The sequence below is a fragment of the Dasypus novemcinctus genome, chromosome 15 (genome assembly GCF_030445035.2).
Source record: "Dasypus novemcinctus isolate mDasNov1 chromosome 15, mDasNov1.1.hap2, whole genome shotgun sequence".
NCBI classification, from domain to species: domain Eukaryota; kingdom Metazoa; phylum Chordata; class Mammalia; order Cingulata; family Dasypodidae; genus Dasypus; species Dasypus novemcinctus.
Window position 1 is genome coordinate 68,212,088 of NC_080687.1, and position 23,004 is coordinate 68,235,091.

The 23,004-nt window shown below is 34.5% G+C and overlaps 1 protein-coding gene across 1 annotated transcript in view; it reads left to right on the plus strand.

Moving 5' to 3' along the window:
- The first annotated feature begins 209 nt into the window (after window positions 1-209).
- KLHL1 (kelch like family member 1) overlaps window positions 210-23,004 on the plus strand; it is a 476,203-nt gene continuing 453,408 nt past the window's right edge. Inside the window, exon 1 of the mRNA XM_004463148.3 lies at window positions 210-1,451. Within this exon, the coding sequence (XP_004463205.2) occupies window positions 952-1,451 (500 nt within the window). The 5' untranslated portion in view covers window positions 210-951. The remainder of the gene's footprint in view (window positions 1,452-23,004) is intronic.

The window sequence follows — 23,004 nt, forward strand, 5'->3', positions numbered from 1 at the left end:
TTGGTGTTTACTGATCTAAAGCATAATGCCTGCTTGCTTTACTTTTATTGCTACACAGTAATATAGCGCGGAAGGAGGATGGAAAGAGGTGACAGGACCCACGCAAGGGGACAATAAGAGCAGCAGACTCACTTGCATAAAGAAGATTGAAGCCTTCCCTCCCTCCCTCTGTTTCTCCGTATAGGCCCCAGCGCACATCTGCGTCACTTACGAGAGAGGAGGAGGCGCAGAGGCAAAGAGAAAATTGTACTGTGAGGACCTTGACAGCTTCACGAGCGGGCTTTTTCCTTTTTCCTTCCTATATTTCCTGGAATATATATTTTTCTCTTTTACAAACTGACCACTTAAAAAAAAACCAACCCTTCTCGCATTGGAGCAGGCATTAGACTTTCCCAGAGATACAAGGCAAGCTGTCAGGGCATCCCGGAGAGACCGGGGACGGGGGGCTCAGGTGCGCCAAGAAGGCTGGGGGCGCGCTTCTCCGCGACTTGAGGTTCTTTCTCTCTGCGCTCTCCAGGCTGAACTGTGAGCTTCAAGGACAGAAGCGCCGACACCTTGCAGGCTAAGGCTCTGCCGAAAGCGCATCCCAGGGAGGTGTATCCAGCTGCCGCCGCCTCCCAGGCTCCAGAGCGCGCACACCTCCCTCTTTCGCGCATCTCCAGCCTTCGCGCCCCGGATCGCGGATTCTCCGTCCTCGGCGCCCCGCGCCGGCATTGGCTACTGGTCGGTGGGCCCCCCACGCCCAGGACCTGCGGAGCTGACCGCTGCTGAGCCGCGCGGCTTTGTCGTGCGCGCTCGGGGGCAGCCTGGAGGGCGCGCGGCGCGTCTGGCCTCGCTCCTGGCTTCCAAGTGCCCAGGGCGCCTCCCGCCTCCCGCTCAGCGCCCGCGCTCCGCTGGCCTCCCCCACCTGCCCGCGCGAGCCGAGGTCCTTTTGCCGTGCTTGCATAAAGCATGTCAGGCTCCGGGCGAAAAGACTTCGATGTGAAGCACATCCTCCGACTCCGCTGGAAACTCTTCAGCCACCCGTCGCCGTCCCCAGGCGGTCCGGCGGGGGGCGGTTGCCCGCCACAGGACGGCAGCGGCAGCTTCGAGCACTGGGGGCCCAGTCAGAGCCGGCTGCTCAAAAGCCAGGAGAGGAGCAGTGGGGGCACTTTCTGGAAGAAGTCTTCCTCTTCCTCCTCCTCTTCCTCGTCTTCCCCGTCCTCTTCCTCCTCTTCCTTCAACCCGCTGAATGGCACCCTGCTGCCAGTGGCCACGAGGCTGCAGCAAGGGGCGCCCGGGCAGGGCCTCCAGCAGCCGGCCAGGACCCTGTTCTACGTGGAGTCCCTAGAGGAGGAGGTGGTGCCACGTATGGACTTACCTGGACAACACGAAAAAGCGCTGGTCTTGCCAGAGCTCAAAGTGGAGCCGGCCAACTCGAGCCAGGCAACAGGTGAAGGATGTGGACACAGGTACAGTAAGTCCCCATAGGGCGTCCCTGCTTTTCCCAGTTTCCACTGATTTCCGGTGTGCTCTTGTGGTTTCTAAGTCTAAAACTTTCAGGTTGACTATATTGATTAAGCAATGCCAGCCCGTTTTTATTAACCAAGTTGTTTTTATTACCAAGTTTTTGAAAGTTTGCTCATTAATTTCTATTGGCTCATACATATTGCTTTCCTTTGTGCAAATTTTCAGAGTTGTAACCACACACTGAACATAAATACCCTTAAATAAATCTTCAGGTGATATGGTTCTCATATTTTTTCAGATTAAACTATTCTTTTTCATTAAATTTTATCACTTCCCGTTATCTGATGTGAAAAGAAATTTGCTGTAAATCCGATCAAAATGCATCCCACATACTGGTCTACCAACTGGCTTAGCAAGTTATCTAGGGTCCTTGAGGCTGGAACCTATACTCCAGGAGTAATGAGATGGACAAATTGAGGTCACTGGACAGAAACATAATCTCTCTCTCCCTCTCTCTCTGTCTCTATCTCTTTCTCTCTCATTAAATTCAGTGTTATTTTTCTCTATCTAAATTTCCCTTTTGGTCCTTCTACTTTGTGTTCACTTTCATTGTGTTCAGAGTAAGTCTTAGAATTTAACTGTGGCTAAGCACCTTTGCATTCAGTTGGCATGTTTTGTTGGCTCAGTATTGGGTTGTGCATTATTTCTAGTTTATTTCCACTGTTACACCTCTCAGGTATGGTTCTTCTACATTCAAGACTTATTCAGTATCTTTCACATATAGAAAATCTCCCTCTGATGTTTACACTTTAGAAAATTCAACCATTATTATTCTGCACTCGACCACTACTAATTTTTGTATATGGTGAGAATAGGAAAAGATTTGCACTTAGATTCATATGCCATCAGAACACTTATTGAAGAAGAAATACAGGAGAAACAGGTAATGAATAAGTTGATAAATTTTAATGACCATTCTATCACAAATTCTTTCCATAACAACTCTTAAAAGCAAGTTTGGTTAGATGAATCAGTTTTTATAAAGCTGATTAAGTATCAAAAAATGTATGTAAAACAAAACAATATGTATAGGTACTCTTTATGTTGACAAATGTGATATTGGAGATAAAACAAAATTTTCCTTAAAATATTTCATGATTATTTGGGTTTTAATTTGAATTTTAAAAGTCTGGAAAATAATCTAATATGTGATTTTTAAGACACTAAATAAAATGTAATAAATTATTCTAATAAAGGAGTTTGTTCTTCAATTTTCAAATGTGCAAATGTTTTTACACACACATATATATGACCTTAATTAAGCTCATCTATTAAGAATATTTTAACAAAATGGATATAACTTTGGATTCCATGGGGTTATTTGATTTATATATTTAATAGTTACCTATATATATTTTTATTTTTTTCTTATAAAATAGGTTGGGCTTTACCACTTTTAACTGAGCAAATGTAAAGTTTTTTTTTTAACTTGGAACTATTTAATAATTCTCCTTATATACTTAAAAGAAATTAGGTGAAATGTTTACTAATTTCTACTTTATCGAAACTGATTTTTTGTGACTCAGTTCAGAAAAAATACATATTAACAGGTTCTTTTTTTTTCAGATTTGTAGAGCCTTCTAATCAGCTTAAAATATCTGACTTTCTGTAAATATTAATATTTATTGAATTTCTTATGAAATTCTGCATGCTTTATAACAAATACATTTTTAAGTAAATAAGACGTGTTTGGCATGAGTAATTTCTGATGACTTTCATGTAAATTGGATAATTTGAAAATACTAATGGAGTGCTGACTTAAGATATTACAATGAGCATTAATTTTTTATAAAAATTATAACTAATATATCACTTAGGGATATGAAAGCCATTCAGGTGAAATTTCAATTCCCTCATGTTTTAATGTATTTAAGTGTTTTTACTCACAAAATGATAAGAATTCTGACAATATTTGAAGTATTGAAGTACCAACCAAAAACATCCTTGTTGGAATCTGGGTGTTCTGTGATCTTGCTTGTTGGAAATATTGAAAATCATATCCAATTTTACTTTAAAATTCTTATTGGTACTTAAATGCCCTAGATAATTCTGAATTTCTCATTACACAAATCAGTTACACTGATAGTATTTGATGGATTTTGTGTGCGTCTCAAGTTTTCATAGAGCATTGGTTTTGTGCTCAAGATTGATTGAAAATCACACTAATAAGCTTGGCAATTAATCATTATCAATATATATTATTTGAATATGCAGTAAGAATGGGGTTCATTGCTTAGAATAAGAGACATCATTTTCAAAGTAAAATAGAGAATAGAAACTATTGCACTAAAGAACTTAATGCAGAATAATTAGTAATATGAATTTACTTTTTTTTCTGTCTTAATTTGTTCAGAAAGGTATGTAGTGTTTATGATGATCAGAAAGTAAATAGAAAAAAAAGTCTTCCATTGTAATTGTGATTTTATGAGGAACTATTATATCACCAAACTGTGATATCACATTTGATATTTAGCAATTTGTTTGATCAATTCTGACTTCTATGCTAAATTAACCTTCACATGTAAAACAAGTGTTTATCCCTTTTCTGATGTTCATTTCCTTTTCTTCATGCATTTGGCCTCACATTAGTCAGGGACATTATTTTAGACAAGTATATGTAGCTCAGTTGGTTTAACCTATTAGAACCGAAGAGGTCCAATTATCATGAACTGAAACGGGAAGAAAGCAGGCAAGGAGTGGGGGGGTGGGGGTGGGGGAAGTTAAGCAGATTTACTATCCAAATCCAGCCTTTATTTATTGTACCCCACCAGCCAGACATAAACAAATCTTGGTACTCTACAACATTGGCTGTAATATCATTAAGAATACTAACTTTTACAATAATAGACTATTGTCCTTGGTTATAATTTTTTTTTTACTTCCTGTTGGGAAATATAAAAAATCCTATCTATTCAGGTAATCATATACTTTTGTTGTGGGCACTTATTCCAAAAAGTGCCATATATAGGAAACTTAAGATTTCTATACCAACGAAGAGTATTTGCAGTTTGTAGTGGCAGGAGTGGGAGAAATGACTAGATTTAACTCCTTCTTTCTTTGGTTTTCTAAGTTCTTCCAGGGTGCAGTCATCAGATTCCTGGTTATACTTCCAAATTAGCATCTCTAAGCTTTGATTTCTCATGGAGCTCTGGTCCCACATACCTACCTCTCTACTTGACATCTTTGGTGGATAGCACAAAGATAACTTAAATACAATATGCACAAATTTAAGCTTTTAATCTCCCTTCTCTCTTGCACAATTTCCTTCCTCTCTATCTCAGAGAATACCTCTCCATGCATTAGATTGGGCAAACCAGAAATTAGGGTTTTTTTTTTTGTTTTTGCCAATAACTACCTCTTTCTCATAATTTTCAATACTTTACCAAGCCCTAACACTTTTACCCAGAAATTATTCCCTGTCTTTGTCCTCCTTCTTTCCATCTCCATTGGTTTCCTCTAAATTAAGCTACTTTCAACTTTCAATTGGACTTCTGTAAATGCATCTGTATCATCTCCCCTCATTACATTTTCTTACTACAATACATTTTCCACACTGAAGCCAAAGCAAATTTTAAAATGAAAATCTGAATTATTTTACTACATTCTGTCTCTCGGTGTTTTCAGAGGATTACCACTACTCTCTGATCACAATCTATACCATGTACCAGTAGGTCATGAATGATCTGACCTCTGTATTCTATCTAGGTCTTCATTCACTTTCTTCTGCCTTTCCCTCTGCCTTTCAGACTTTTGCCCTTCTCTCTTCTTTCTCACTACCTCTGGATCTTACTTGCTTGTTTCTTTTTGTATGCTATCCTGAACCCACTCTGCTGAGTTCATCCCTATTGATGATTGAGATACCTTGGATATAAGCTCTGTACCTTTCTGAGAGAATTATTTCTTGATGGTGCAGGCTAATCCAAAATCCCCTATTTCGTGGTCTTATAATAAATGCTTTCTACTTGTACTTTTAAATCTTATCAGAGTGTGTAAGCATATATTAAATTCTGTGTTGATTTTATTGTTTGTTTCTAACTGTAATTGCCAAGTACACAAGGGTATGTCTGTTTTGCTCACCAATTTGTTCGTATCATAAAACATGCCGTTATTCAATAAATCTTGTTGAATGAATAAATATTTATCACAGTCATAATGAGTGACATTGTTTAAGAACTTACTATGTGCCAAATAGTCCAATGAGCTACTTACAATTAAATATCCCTCTTGCATAATGATGGCATAGATGAGAAGATTGAGATTTAGAAAGAGCAATTAATTTTTCAAAGATCAGAGGCTTTTATGTAAAAGAGTTGGCCTTTAAACCTTTAAACGAAAGAAAAGAGGTTCCAGCCTAGGTTGGGCAGGAGCATTTGTCTTATGATCTCTGTGGAAAGTAAATTCATACTTTAGTGTTGAAGAGGAGCTTCATACAATGACAGTGCTGGAGAACGCCTGACAAAGGTTCAAATAGGACTACTTAGCACAAGTTAGCAAAGATTCGATTATTTCTTTAATTATGATTCCTTCAGTGCATTTTGCTTTATAATTGAACTAAAGTCTGAAAGACCTCCAGAGGGAAAATGAAATTAATTTGGAGCCCAAAAGAGCTTCATGGCAGAAAATATTTTCTGAAGATCCAAACAATTAATACAGAGAAATGTCAGAGAAAGTGAGCTTACAGGGTTAAAATCTTTTGGACGTTAGTAAGACCTGTACCTGGCATTTGTTTTGAATGAAACAGAGAAGAAGCTCTGCTTGAGTGAAGGGAAAATCAACATTCGAAATGATGAGGGACTATCTCTTCAAGGAAATAGTTCACAAACTTTATTCTATGGAACACTAAAATTAAATAATATCCATCTTTCTCAACCCAATTCTCTTTCATAATTTCAGAGTGACAAAAAGCATATAATAGAGGGTCTTTATTCAATTTCACATTCTTTACTATCAATTTCTCCTTGACCCTGATGCCTTTTTATTATGTTTTTTATTGAAGTATATCATTCATGTATGAACATGCATAAACAATAAGTGTATAGTAAAAGTTGTGAACTTACAAAATAAACATGCATAACATCATACAGGTGTCCCATGCATCACCCCTCTATCAACAACTTGCATTGTTGTGAGACATTTGTTACAAACATCATCAAAAAATTACTAATAATTATAGTCCCTATCTTACATTTGGTGTATTTTTCCCACAACCCACCCTATTTTTTTAAAAATATATTTTGATTACAGAGGTTGTGAACTTACAAAAAAATTACTCACATGTGTAGAATTCCCATACAACACCCCTTCACCAACACATCACACCATGGTGGAACATTTGGTACAGATTATGAGATGATATCATCAGACTATTACCATCAGCCAAGGTCCATAGTATACATTTGGCACACTTTTCCCATACCCCCCTATTATCAACATAGTACATTTTTGGCATTGATGCAAAGCATATTATAGTATTGTTAACCATAGTTAATAGTTTGCACCAATTGTATTCTTCCCATGCTTCTCCACTTTCCTACCACCCTACAATAGTGATGGACATCTTCTCTAGTTCATAGGACACTTGCATCTGTACCTGGATATATTCCTAGTAGAGCAATTGCTGGATCATATGGCAGTTCTAATTTAGCTTCTTGAGGAACTGCCAAACAATCTTCCACATAGACCACACCATTTTACAATCTCACCAAAAGTGAAGGAGTCTTCCTATTCCTCCACATACTCTCCAGCACTTATTGTTGTCTTTTTCAAAAGTAATGGCCATTCTATGCGGTGTTAGATGATATATCATTGTTGTTTTGATTTGCATTTCTCTAATAGCTAGTGATATGGAACATTTTTTCATGAGCTTTTTGGCCATTTATATTTCCTCTTTGGAGAAGTGTCTTTTTAAATCTATTGCTCATTTCTAATTGAATTGCTTGCTCTTTTATTGTTGAGTTGTATGATCTCTTTATATAGAATGGAAATCATACATTTATCAGATATGTGATTTCCAAATATTTTCTCCCATTGAGTGGGATGCTTTTTCACCTTCTTGATGAACTCCTTTGAATAACAGAAGTGTTTAAGTTTGAGGAGGACCAATTTATCTATGTTTTCTTTTGTTGCTCATGCATTAGGTGTAAGTTTTAAGAATCCGCCATCTACCACCAGGTCTTGAAGATATTTCCCTACATTTTCTTTTAGAAACTTACACTTCTTCTTTTCATATTTAGGTCTTTGATCCATTTTGAGTTAATTTTTGTATAAGGTGTGAGAAAGGGGTCTTCTTTCTTTCTTTTGGCTATGGCTATCCAGTTCTTCCAGCACCATTTGTTCAATAAACTGTTCTGCACAAGTTGGGTAAGTTTAACAGGCTTGTCAAAAATCACTCTGTGAGCGGTTTGCTTGGTCTATGTGTCTGTCTTTATGTCAATACCACACAGTTTTTATTTTACCAGCATAGCTAGGTTATATGATTTAAAGCCCAGATGCAAGAGTCCTCCAAATTCACCTTCCCTTTTTAAGATGTTTCAGGCTATCCGGGGCCTCTTACCCTTCCCAATAAATTTGGTGATTGTGTTTTCCATATTTTTAAAAAATTCTAGTGGAGTTTTTATTAGGATTGCTTTGAATCTGTGTATCAATTTGGGTAGAACTGGCATCTTAATGATACTAGGTCTTCCAATCCATGTGCATGGAATGTTCCTCCAATTACTGAGGTTTTTAAATGTCTTTTAGCAATGCAATGTAATTTTCTGAATACACATGCTTTACATCCTAGGTTAAGCTTATTCCCAAATATTTCATTCTCTTAGTTGCTATTGTATATGGAATTTTTTTCCTGACTTCCTCCTCAGATTTTGCATTACAATTTTATAGAAATACCACTGAATTTTGCATATTGGTCTTATGTACTGACACTCTACTGAAATCGCTTATTAACTTTAGCAACTTAGTTGTAGATTTTTCAGGACTTTCTAGATATAGGATCATAGCATCTGCAAATAGTGAAGGTTTTACTTAATCCTTTCCAATCTGGATGTCCTTTATTTCTTTTTCTTGCCTGATTGCTCTAGCAGGAGCCTCTAGTACTATATTGAACAACAGTGGTGACAGTGGGCATCCTTCTCTTTTTCCTGATCTCAATGGGAAAGCTTTCAGTTTTTCACCATTTAGTAAAATATTAAATATAGCTATGGGCTTTTCATTTATGGCCTTTATCGTGTTGAGAAAGTTTCCTTCAATTCCTATCTTTAGTAGTTTTTATCAAGAAAGGATGCTGTATTTTGTCAAATGGCTTTTCTGTGACAATTGACAAGATCATGGGATTTTTCTTCTTTGCTTTATTAATGTGGTATATTATGTTGATTGATTTTCTTGTGTTGAGCCACCCTTGCATGCCTGGTATAAAACACACTTGATCATGATGAATAATTCTTTTAATAAGTTGTTGGATTACCAAGTATTTTATTGAGGATTTTTGCATCTGTATTCATTAGTGAAATGGGTCTGAAATTTTCTTTTATCATAACATCTTTACCTGGCTTTGGTATTAGGGTGATATTGGCTTCATAGAATGAGTCTGGTAGCTTTTCTTTCTGTTCAGTTTTTTTGGAAGAGTTTGAGTAAGATTGGTATTAAATCTTTGAATGCTTGGCAGAATTCACCAGTGAAACTGTCTAGTCCTGGGCTTTTCATTTTCAGGAGCTGTGGGATGACTGTTTCAATCTCTTTACTTGTGTTTGGTTTGTTGAGATCTTCTATATCTTCTAGGGTCAGTGTAGGTTGTTTGCACATTCTTAGGAATTTTTCCATTCATCTGCATTGTCTAGTTTTTTTGGCATAGAGTTGTTCATAGTATACTCTTATGATCGCTCTTATTTTTGTGGGGTCAGTAGAATGTTCCCATTTTCTTTTCTAATTTCATTTATTTGCATCTTCTCTCTTTTTTTCTTAGTCAGTCTAACTAAGGAATTGTCAAATTTGTTAGTATCAGAGAACTAACTTTTGTTTGTTAATTCTCTCTATTTTTTTAAATTTCAATTTCATTTATTTCTGCTCTCATCTTTGTTATTTCATTCCTTCTACTTGATTTGGGATTAGTTTGCTTTTTTTTTCTTTCCTAGTTCCTCCAGCTGTGTAGTTAGGTCATTGATTTTAGCTCTTTCTTCTTTTTTAATGTAAGCAGTGAGGGATATAAATTTCCCTCTCAGCACTGCTTTTGTTGCCTCTCATAGGTTGCCATTTGTCTTGAGATATTTATTGATTTCCCTTGAAAATTCTTCCTTGACCCACTGAATATTTAAGAGTGTGTTATTTAATCTCCATTTATATGTGAATTTTCCTTTCTTCTGCCTCTTGTTGATTTCCAACTTAATTCCATTACCAGCAGAGAAAGTGCTTTGTATAATTTTAATCTTGGTGAATTTATATCTGATATCTGCTTTGTGACCCAACACATGGTCTATCTTAGAGAAAGATCCATGAACACTTGAGAATAATGGATATCCTACTATTTAGGGTACAATGTTATGTATGTGTCTATTAGGTTTAGCCCACTTATGATTTTTTTCAAACTCTCTGTTTCTTAATTGATTTTCTGCCCAGATATTCTATCCAATGCTGATAGTGGTGTTTTGAAGTTTCCAACTATTATTGTAGAGACATCTATTTCTCCTTCAGCTTTGCTAGTGTTTGTTTCATGTATCTTTGGGCATCCTCATTAGGTGCATATATATTTATGATTGTTATTTCTTCCAGGTGAATAATCCCTTTTATTAATATGTAATGTCCTTCCTTGCCTCTAACAACATTTAGTTTTTAAAGTCTATTTCATCTATTATAAGTATAACTCCCCAGCTTTTTTCTGTTATTGCATGCATGGAATATCTTTTTCCAGCCTTTCACTTTCAATCTATTGGTATTAGTCAGCCAAAGGGGTGCTGACGCAAAATACCAGAAACTGGTTGGTTTTTATAAAGGGTATTTATTTGAGGTAGGAGCTTACAGATACCAGGTCATAAAGCATAAGTTACTTCCCTCACCAAAGTCTATTGGGAGCAAGATGGCTGCTGATGGCTGCAAGGGTTCAGGCTTCCTGGGTTCCCACTTTCCTGGGACTTGCTTTTCTCTGGGTTCAAGGCTCCTTTCTTCCTGGGGGTGGTTTCTTTTTCCTCTGCATGCTGATTTCCAGGGGCTCCATCAAGTCTTCAGCATCAAACTCCAACATCAAAACTCCAATATCAGAAACCTTCAACTCTGTTCTTTGGCATGCCTTTTATGCCATGCCATGCCCCACTAAAGGGTGGGGACTCAATGCCCTAATCATAACTCAATCATGCTCAGGTACAGATCAGATTACAAGAATAATCCAATATCTATTTTTGGAATTCATAACAATATCAAACTGCTACAGTATCCTTGATTCTGGAGTGAATCTCTTGCAGACAGCATATAGATGGCTCATAGTTTCTTATCCATTTCACCAGACTGTGTCTTTTGGTTGGGGAGTTTAATCCATTAACATTCAATGTTATTACTATAAAAGCAGTTCTTATATCATCCATTTTGACCTTTGTGTTTTATGTGTCATTTTATTTTCACCACTCTTTTGACACTTATAGTTACTGTTACTGATACAATCATCATTTCTAGACTCTCTTCCAAGCCTCTCTCTACTATCTTTTCTTTTCAGGCTGTAATACTCCCTTTAGTTTTTCCTGCAAAGCTGGTATTTTTGCTATAAACTCTCTCAGTTTCTGTTTATCTGTGAATATTCTAAACTTGCCCTCATTTTTTGAGAGATAATCTTGCTGTATATAAAATTCTTGATTGACAGTTTTTCCTCTAGCAGTATCTTAAACATATACTACCACTGCTTTCTTGCCTCCCTGATTTCTGATGAGAAACTGGACATAATATTGTTGGGTATCCCTTATAAGTTGTGCATTGCTTTTCTCTTGCTACTCTCAAAATTCTCTCTTTGTGTTTTGCATTTGACATTCTGATTTGTGTCTTGGAGTTGTTCTATTTGGATTTATCCAGGTGGGAGTATGATATGATATGTTTCTTAAACATGGATATCTATGCCCTTCAACAAGGTTGGGACATTTTCTACCATTGTTTCTTCAAATATTCCTTCCCTTTTCTCTTCTTTTCTCCTGGCACACCCATGACACTCATGTTAGCACATCTCTTGTTGTTGTTTACTTCTCTGAGCCCTTGTTCAATTTTTTTCATTCTTTTCTACATCTGTTTTTTTGTATGTTCACTTTTGGAGGCCATGTCTTCAGGCTCATCAGTCCTTTCTTTCACCTTCTCAAATCTGCTATTATATGCCTCCAGAGTGTTTTTTAATTTCATTTATTGCACCTTTTGTGCAATAAGATGTGCTATTTTTCCATGCATGCTTTCAAATTCTTCTTGTGCTCACCCAGTGTCTTCTTAATAGCCTTACTCTCTTTAGCCACCTCATTGAATTTATTAAGAGGATTTGTGTGAATATCTATGATTAGTTGTCTCAACTCCTTTATGTTATCTTGTTCCTTTAACTGAGCCATATTTTCCTATTTCTTGATGTGGATTTGTAATCTGGCTTGCTAGATGTATTTATTCTGGGTGCTGTTTCTCCTTCTAGTTTAGTTTGATGATATCTAACTTTGCTCATTTTTCTGGCCATGCCCTGAAAACAGATTGATATAAATGCCTATAGAAGATGAAGAAAAGTAAACTTGACCAGACAGAGTGATGTGCTATGATTATAAAGCACTGAGTAAAACCTGCTTTGAATGATAAACCAATGACTCAGATCCTTCGAATTGAAGATTCTGTTATGAAAATGATATTTCTTGAAAATGATTGACAGAATTCAATAATAACTCAAAATTCAGTGTTTCCCATTTTACAGGTAGTCTTAGCTCAATTTTCATAACTCATTATCATAGGAAAACTCAATTTCTTATCATACTTGATTGTGACACTGTGTCCAGGTAAAACACCTTGCATCTTTCTCTTAGTGATGCTGATAGACGTTTGTTCACATGAATTAGCATTTATGTCTTGACCAAACTATTGTGGGACAACTTAAATCATGTGGTCAGAACTTGGCAGGGTTTTTCAAACAAGCAAATAGAATAATATGGTAATATTATAGTTTTTCAAGAGGTGCAAGTTAGTGTATTCCTTTTATCAACAAAAATGTGCTTTTGTTTTGTTTGTCTATTTCTTAAGTAGATTCCAATTATTCTCAAATGTGTAAGAAATCTCTTCAGTTCAGTATTTTCAGAAAAAAATAAAAATAACTTTTGGGAGGAAAACTGATTTTTGATTTTATATTATTAAATTTTAGAAGGTTAATATCATCCTAACTTTATATATCTGAGAGTCAACTTTGAATTCTGTTTTACTTGAAAATAAATTCAGAGCTGAGTTTATCAGTTGTAATAAAATTTAAATTTGATTCCTACTTTTTGAGTCACTTTGTCTTTGATATATTAGTATGTAATTTCAATGGAATCTATACAAATTGGTACCTACATAGTCATCACGTTTTGATCCTTTGATAACTTTTAAACATTTTAAAAAATTTTTGTCAGAAGGGATGAAATTTTTTGTACTATAAGTATTTTTTACTTTGGTTTGTAGTGATTTTGGTTAGATCAGTAACATTTATTACCAATATGAATATGCTCACATTACCAGCCTAGAAAATAAGTTTGAGAAAGCATTTTGGTGAAAAAAATCTTTAGCAAATAATACTTTAATTATTTCATTAAAGTCAAATAACAGAAGAACTAGGTCTCCTTCTCTGGCTAACTAAAATAACAAGGGCTGGATTTACCCTCTCACAAGAGAAAAAGGAAAGGAAGGAAGGGAGGGAGAGAAGGAGGGAGGGAGAGAGGGAAGAAAGAAAGATAAAGAAAGAAAATGTGAAGCAATTTTTTAAATGCCTGCCAGATATCAGGCTTTGTAGGAACCTTATTCCTGATCTATGAAACAAATGGAGTAAGTCCTATCATTGCTCCAGCTCACCACCTTGCAAGATATTCAAGGCAGTGATACAGAAAGAGCGGATCAGCAGAAGTCCTACAGATATACTGAGTTGAGGTAATGGAGCTGAAGTCCATGGCGAGAAAGTCAATGAAGGTTTTTAGGACAGTGTCCAGAAAAGAGAGAATTGCACCGAGAGAAAACTTTGGAAATCTGTGGGGGAACTCTTTGAGTGTTTCAGTATTCAGCTGAACCATTATCAGTATATGTGTTTGAGGAAATGACCTAAGGCTAGGGAAAGAACCATTTGAGAGGATTCAATGGAACAGTATCTATTTCTACCAATCATAATGGAAACTTCATGATGCATGGGACTGGAAAAGGACTCAGAAGGATCTTGCTTCAATAGCGAGAAATAACTAGCCCAAGATTATACACCGTTGTGGTTTCACCTAAGAAATCTTGAAAAGAAGACACAAAAGAATTGATTTGTTTCCAAGTACCTTAACTGTGTCCTGGACAAATCTCAAGAATAATTCAAAGATACCAAAATATTCAGCAAAAACAAGGTAAAATATTCAATGTCTGGTATCCAATCAAAGATTACCAGACATGCAAAGAAGTGTAAATAAATGAATCATAATAGGGAGAGAGTCCATCACTTAAAACTGATTGCAAACTGTAGCAGACAAAGATTAAAACAATTATTAAATAATGTATTCCATATTTTCAAAAAGATAACTAGGAATTCTAGATATGAAAAATACCAAAATCAAAATTCTAGATGAAAATTAAATGTTATACTACAAATTTTGAGATGAAAAATACACTGGATGAAATTAATTACAGAGTAGAAATTGTGAAAAGATAAGATAGTCAACTTTAAGATGTAACAATGAAGCTATCCAAAATGAAACCCAGAGATAACTCTGAAAACTATGAGTATCAGTGAGTTCACTATAATTTTAAGAGACCTAATGTGTATGTAAGGAGAATTCCCAAAAGAGAGTAAAGAGAGAGAAGGATAGAAAGTGATAGAAAAGTATTTGAAGAAAAAATCACTGAAATTTTCCAAATTTGATGAAAACAATAAACACATAGATTCATGAATCACAATAAAGAAACATGTTAGAAACTACCATGGGGCATATCATAATAAAATTTCTCAAAACCAGTGATAAATAGAAAAAATATTAAAGCATCCAGAGAAAAGACATGTTATATAGAGAGGGATAAAGATAAGGATGAAGTATTTTTTCATTAGAAATAATGCAAGTGACAAGATAGTGGAGCAGTATCTTTACAGTACTTAAGGGGAAAAAGAACTCTTTCACTCCAGAATGGATTGTTTAGTCAATCCATTTCTGGTATAGAACTTTAATAATGTGAATTTGTTGCGTTAAAAGCTTACAGTTCTGAGGGTGTCAAAATGTTAACATCAACTCTCCATCAGCGGATGGTTTGAACCCCTGGAACTGACTGCTAATTGTCCTAGATTCCTTTCACATGGCAGGGCACAATAGTCATGTTAACCAGTCTTGATCTCTGCCTTCTCCTCCAGGCCTCATTGCCTTCAACTTGGGCTACTTCTGTGGTGTTTCTTTCCCAGGTTTATCAGCTCCTGGAGGCTTTTCTTTTTCTCTCAGGCTTTTATTCTGTGCCTTCACATTTTTATTCCTATTTATAAAAGACTCCAGTAAGAGGATTATGACGTACCCTAGGCTATGCACTACCAGGGCACTCTAATCAAAAGGGCCTTAACTGATATAATCTAATCAAAAGTTCACAATAGGTTCAATTTAAGAACATAACTTTCTGAGGTCCACAAAAGACTCAAACCAACACACTACCAAATATATAAATTTTTTTCAAAATTAAGATGAAATAAAGACTATTTTACAACATGCTAAAGCTGAAACGATACATTGACAGCAGACAAACTTTACAAGAAATGTTAAAGGAAACCCTTCAGGCACAACAAAAATGCCACCAGTTTGAAATATTTACACAAATGAAGGATGAACATCAGAAATGGTAGCTATCCTTCTTATTTAAATCTATTTAAAAGATAATTGTTGGTTGACACAATAAAATAGCAATAAATTATAAGGTTTTTTATGTATATATAATTTAAATGTATGGAAACAATGTTATCAAGGACAGGGAGAGAGAAATGGAAGTATATTATTATAAGTTTCTTATACTAAATGTGACACAGTGCATCATATAACAATTGTTTAAAAAATATATTATAAATCTTAGAGCAATTGCTAAAATAATAAAAGAAAAAGAAATGACCAGTAACCCAACAATTAAGATCAAATGTTATCCTAAAAATTATTCTACTAGACTGAAAAAAGAGGAAATGAGAACAAAAAGAACAATCATAAGTGTTTATGTACCTAATTGTAGAGTTTCAAAATACATCGAAATGAATTAGGGTTTATTCAAAGAGTGCATGATTGTTAAAATAAAAAATTTTCAATTAAAAACTATATCAATGTAATTCACCATGTTAACAAATTATAAAAAAAAAAGCATCGCAATAGAGTTGGAAAAATATTTGAAGAATCCAATACCTATTCCTGATTAAATTTTCAGTCAATTAAGAATAAAAGGGAACTTCCTCAGTCTGAAAGAGGTCATCTATGAAAAGTCTACAACTAAAATCATAGTTCTGAAACACTAAATGTTTCCCTTCTAAGATCAGGAAGAAGAGGAAGATGTCTTCTTTAGCCCCTTTTATTCAACATTACACTGGCAATGCTCATGAGTGCCAAAAGAAAATAAAAGACATCGTATTGTAAAGAGAAAACAAAAAACAAAAAAAAACCCACAACTTTTCATTCGCAGACAAATTTATCATGTATGTAAAAAGGGAGAAGTAAAACTGAGTTTATTTGCAGACATGATTTCTAGGGGGAATTTTTGCTGGAATTTACCAAAAAAAGGATAATGAGTTTAACAAATTTGCAGGATACAGAATCAAAGTAAAATCTATTGTATTTCTATATACTATCTATGAACAATTGGAAATTGAAATAAAAAACAATACCTTTTATAAAATAAAGTGTGGAATACTTAGTAATAAATATAACAAATGATGCTATATTGATAGCATATTGATTGAAAAAATCATGCTTAGAGAAATAATGATAAAGATCATTTGCATACAGATCCAAATAATGGAGAGATATGTCATGAATCAAAAGAATCACAGTCAGGTCTTCTCAAATTTATTAATAGATTGAATATTTTCCCCCGTGAAAATCTCTCCATGCTTTTTTCCCCCACAAATTGACCAACTGGTTTTAAAATTAATATGGAAATTCAAGTAACCTAGAATAAGCAAAACAACTATGAAAAGATGAACAATTGGAGAACTAACATTAACTGATTTGTTAACTTCCTATGAAGTTAAATTAATCAAGACAGTGTGGTATCAGTGTCACAATGTATAAATAGATTAATGTAGAAAGGAAAATAAATTTGATGGCATACAGTGAAATACTATTCAACCATAGGGAATAAAAAAGATCCATCTAATACTATGACTGAATTTTAAAATGCTATGTTGAGCCAAAGCAGCTCACAGTATAGTATATTTTCCATTAACATTTATCTATTATAAATCAGATAAATGTGTCCATTGTATTGATTGTCCATACTTTGAATAGAATTTTCATTCTAACTTGGATTGATACTATATTGGCATAAAAAACCTCTTGAGTTTCATATATGGCCTAAGGAGTCACCCTTTGACGTTTGCCTTGCAGAACAAGATGCTGAAATACTCATGATGACTCTTTTGCTGCGTTCCTCATGACAGCAGGAGAAAAGAAGAGCAGGCTGAACAGTTTCGTAGTGAGCATCTCTACACAGAGAGCTCAAAAGGTCTTCTGTGGGACCACAGGGGACAAGGCAGTGGTAACCATCTCCATTGCAAATACTTGCAGAGCAGTGGAGAGCAGAAATACTGCCCTTGAGCTTTAGCTTAAAACAGACAAAGCGAGAGCTATGCCGCCATCTTCCCTGACTTTCCTTCATATTTCACCAGGTGATTTAGAACTGCTGCTAAATGTATTTATCACTGCAGCCAAAAAGAGAGCTAACTTTCCACTCTATCTCATTGTCTTAAGAGATATAAATTATTTACATATAAATCTTCTCCTTAACAGCTTTTGAACAACTTGTGACTTTCAAAGTATCAAAAGATACTTTTTCATTTATAAAATTAAATTTGTATTATCATAGAGCCTTTCAAAGAAAACAATTTAAAGTATTTTCTGAATGTAAACTTTCTTATTTTTCCCCATATTGATGCATCTTTTAGAAATCTTAACTACAGTTAAAGATTCACCTGCTTACACTCATCTCTATGTTCTCTCACACCATTTTATTTGTCTCATAACAAACTGTCTCTAAGCATGCTCAGCATTCTACCTACCATTTGTCAATGAACTCCAGAAAACTCTTTGGTCTATTAATGCCACAAGCTGAAAATAAGTATTATCTATAAATATCTATAATGTGGTTTTCAAAGTATCTGTTTAAGTTAATGTAATCTGCCTTATTCTAATAAATAAGCAGCCACAGTTGCATTAAATAATGGAAAGAAAAATGTAGTAGGTATCAGACGACCTAAGTTTTACAGTAAACTCTGCCTTTACAGGAAAATGTCACCAATTAAGTCACATGAATTGCTCATTATCTAATTTTCTCATTGAAGTATAGTGAGAGAGCTCTTAAAATACATCATCTCTAAAGTCGTCCAGCCATGCAGGAAAAAAAAAAGAGAGAAGAACTTTCCCTTGACACCTAGCACAGCAGCATGAATTAGGCTTCATTTTTGAAACTTAAGGTATGAATTAAGCTCTATTTGAACACTGAAGTTATATCCTGATAAACCCCCAGGCAACAAATTGCTTTTAACTCAAAGAAGATAATTTTGAACTGGTTCCTCTTCTCCAGACAATAAATCAGCCTCCTGAAGTATAGAGAGGTAAAGAAAATGGTCTCTTTTTTTACAGGGTAAAAAATTTTAAGAGTAATAGATAGGCAATTATAGCAATTTAATTTGTGCTATCCTAAAGATGTACATGGGGGTGGTAGGAAAGAAGTATATGTGGGTCCTGGGATCTTGGCTTTAGTGTGACCCACAACACATTGGTAAGGTTTTCCCATGGATATGAGGGATTGGATGTTTTAATCTATTCAGCTTGAAAAGCAGAAGTGGCAAGAGCCATTTGGAGGAACTGAGGACAGCTTCTTACCATCCAAGATATATAGAGATACAAGCCTTGCCACACAGACCTCTTAGAAACTCTTTATCCGTAAGATAAAGCTAACATATTTCTCAGTATATGTTGAGGAGCTGTGGTGATGAACAAATATCATGCTCTTACTGCACAATCTTTCCTCTCTTCCTTGTATGTCACTTATCTTTGATAGAGCAAAAAACAAGCAATATTGACACTGTATCATCTCATTTTAGATGTAGTTGTATGGTATGGAGGATTTAACCCAGGACCTCATACATGTGAAGCAGGTGCTCAGTCACTGAGCTACACCCACTCCCTTAGAAGTAGTTTTGAATCTCAGAGGGAGAGAACTTGGATCTACAATAATTCAGTCTATTGTATTTGGATTTATTAACTTTTCTGAGTTTTCTATTGATTGAATTTAAAATCATCTGCTTTAGTAGCAGAAGTTGCAATGAATTTTTTTTTCCCCTCATTTCCCAGTGAGATATGGAGAGAGAGTGAGTGGCCGGGTAACATCTCAAAGCAGAGGACAGGAAGATGAGACTAGCAGAGATGCACCTGGCTAGAAACATCAATGAATGCTGGGGCAGCTTACAGCTAAATGAAAACATTAAGAATCTAGAATTTATGCAGACAAACCTCTACAATAAAGTTATTTGGAAACACAGTACCTCAGTTACACCTGAACATTTATGCCTTTCTTCAAATTATGCAATTACGCCTCAAAATCATGGTACCATAACAAAAAAAAGATGCTCTACCTCACTTCTGATTTTAATCTGTGAATCTGGGTATCAATAGCCTTTCTGTGTTTGAATTTCCTTATCCTAACTGTATGAAGTACAAAGGCAAGAATATATTTATATTAAGTAAGCAAATGTGCCAGAAATTTTACATCTGGATGAGCATTATGAACTTCAACTTAGTGACTGTTATTAAAACATTTTTAAAATGAAGGTGACATTGCCAGAACTTTTGTTGGTACCTCTTACTTTGAATAAATTTCTAGTTTGGGAAATCTACTTTGGATATCTAATCTATAGAAAATCTTCAGCGAGTAAAAGTGAAATTGATCTAAAATAACAGCTAAAATTATTTAAAATAGAAGCTTCTGAAGACAGAGAGCCTTCAAGCTATATAATAAATTAAGAAAACAAAACAAGCAACAAAAAAGAAAAACCACCAAATATACAAATTTTAAAATAGCAACAAATAGTTTGTAGCCTATTAACAGACATGACTTTATCAAGAGTGAAATATATATACACACACACACACATACACACACACACATAATTTTGGGGATATGAATATACATGAAATATAAATTAAATCAGAAATAGATTAAATTCCAAATGAAATCAAGGTATTGGTACGAGCAAGCTTTTGTGGAATCTGTAGCCTTCTGTTGGTAGCTTGCTTGCAATCCATAACTCAGTCTCTACCTCTCTCATACAGCCATCTCTTTCCTTCTCTACCTCCTTCTGTCTCCCATTACTGTGGTCTACAAATCTCCACTGTCTTCACGACTCCAGTCAATATAATCAATTAGCTAGCTTATTGATGTGTGAGCCCATCATGACAGTTTTAAAAGAATCATTCATGCAAATAAAAAGTCTTGTTATATTTTTTAAAAATAGAGATTTAACAAATGATATTCTATGATCCTAATCCACAAAAGGGAGAAATTAACAATTTAAACTGTAAAGATGATATTTGAGGTAAATACTATTTTGAAGCACATAAAAATTACAGTTATTTAAGATAAAAAGAGAATTTTAATTTTAAAATTACTAGATTGTTTTAGGGCTGAAATATATAAATAAATAAATAAATAAATAAATACAAACTGCTTGAAGTTTTAAGAAAAAACGACCAAAAGTAAATGAACTATTATTCAATCTTAAAAAAAAAAAAACAAAAACGAAGCAAGGAGAAGGAAGTTAGAATAAACAAAACAAAAGGAATGAAATAGAAAAAAATTTCTTTAATAACCTGATAATTTTAAAATACCAACATATAAATGCCTGGCAAGTCTCAATATTAAAAAGAGAGAATGTACTTTTCTAATAAATTCTATGTAACCACAGATAAAGAATAAAATATTCAAATGAGGTTATGTTAAAAATATGTCAATTAATTACCCCAATACTTTTGTTCCAATGAAATGAATGTATGTTATCAAGTGGATTCATGAGGAAGCTGAAAAATGTTGAAGTCAACATTTTTTATAATATATTATATGTATATATATTATAAGCACTAGGTCCAGGTGGTTTTATAGTATATATCCATGAAATTTTTAAGGAACAGATATTCCTGTGATATTAAAAATTATTTCCAGTCATAAAAATGCTGAAAATCTGTCCATTTTCTTGATTAACAGCAAATTCTAATATCACAAAAATTAAATCACTAAACAAATTTTATAAGTGAATAAATACCTACAAAATTTTTAATTAGTATCTTAGGAAATTATTGAACAGTGCATTAAAAGAATTGCTCATTTGAACAAGGATAATTTATTAAGGACATATTGTGTCTCAACATGAGGATATCAATATCCAAAATTCATTATATCAGGCAAATAAACAAAGTAACCATAAAATCACATCAAAGGGTGCCAACTGAAGAATTTAAATTCAAGAAAGTTTTCTAAAAGGAAAAACAAAAAATGAAATGGGAACACAGAAACTGAAGAAAACTACAAAAAAATCTAAAGATTATTTATAAATAAACAGTATACACACATACACAGAGGCACACACACAAAGGGGAGTATTATGTGTCTCTACTTAGAAAGAAAAAGGACAGCAATATCTATTGTCATTATTTTACCTTTATATTAAGAAATAAAATAAAATAAATGATAATCTGTTAATACTTAAAATGCACATGCCCTTTGAAACAACAATTACATTTCTAGGAAATTTCTCTGTAGCTATATTTGCATATACAAGTAACCAGAGAGCAAGATATTCATTGCTCCTTTGTTTATAATTATAGAAGACAAGAAGCAAACTAAATGTCGATCATCAGAAGATTTGTTAAATAAAATTTTGGTACATCCCTACAAAGGAATAGAATGCAACTGTTAACAAAATTTAGATAGTCCCAAATGTACTGATATCAACTGATATCAAGGAAGCATAGTTAAGTTAATAATAAAATAAAATAAAAAAATAAGGTAGAGCAATATGTATAATATATTGCTATTGTACATTTATTTTATTTACTTATACATATGTATTTAGTCATAGAATATTTCTGGAAGGATATAAGAAATGTACAATAGCAGTGGCCTTGGAGTGTGGGGCTTGACCATATGACTGGGAGACTGATAGGATGGACTTACTTTTCATTATGGGCTCTTCCATACAATTTGAGTATTGTTCTATGCGCATGTATAATCTATTCAAAATAAATACATGAGAACTGAAAAAAATCAAACATTATTTGAAGACTATGGTATATCCATAGAATAACATGAAAGAATAATAGTGAAAAAAATGTTTTGGAATAAACTTAACCAAAGACATAAAGGACATGTATTCAAAAAACTATAAACTATTGCTAAAAGTAACCAAAGATGAACTAAATAAATGGAAGGATATTTCTTATTCATGGGTTAGAAGACTAAATATCACTCAGATATCAATTCTAGCCAAATTGATTTACAGATTTAACACAATCTTGATAAAAAGTCCAGTATCCCTTTTTGTAGAGTTGGAAAAGCCAATTATCAAATTTATCTGGAAGGGTTAGTGTCCCTGAATAGCCTAAAATATTTTTAAAAAGAAGTTGGAGAACTCTCACTTCTAGACTTTAAAGCATATTAGCTAGCTACAGTGGTAGAAATAGCATGGTACTAGCATAAAGATAGGCTGACCAATGTAATTGAATCAAGAGTTCAGAAATAGATCATCACATCTATGCTCCAGTGATTTTTGACAAGGCTGTCAAGCCCACTCACGTGGTTCAGAACACCCTATTCAAAAACTGGTGCTTGGAAAACTGGGTATCCATGTCTAAAAGGAAGCAAGAGGACCCCTACCTCATACCTTATATAAAAATTACATCAAAATGGATTATAGGCCTAAATATAAAATCTAGAACCATAAAACACTAGGAAAAAAATGTAGGGAAACATCTTCAGAATCTTATGGTTGGCGGTGGCTTCTTGGACATTACACCCAAAGCATAGGCAACAAAAGGAAAAATAGATAAATGGGACTGCCTCAAA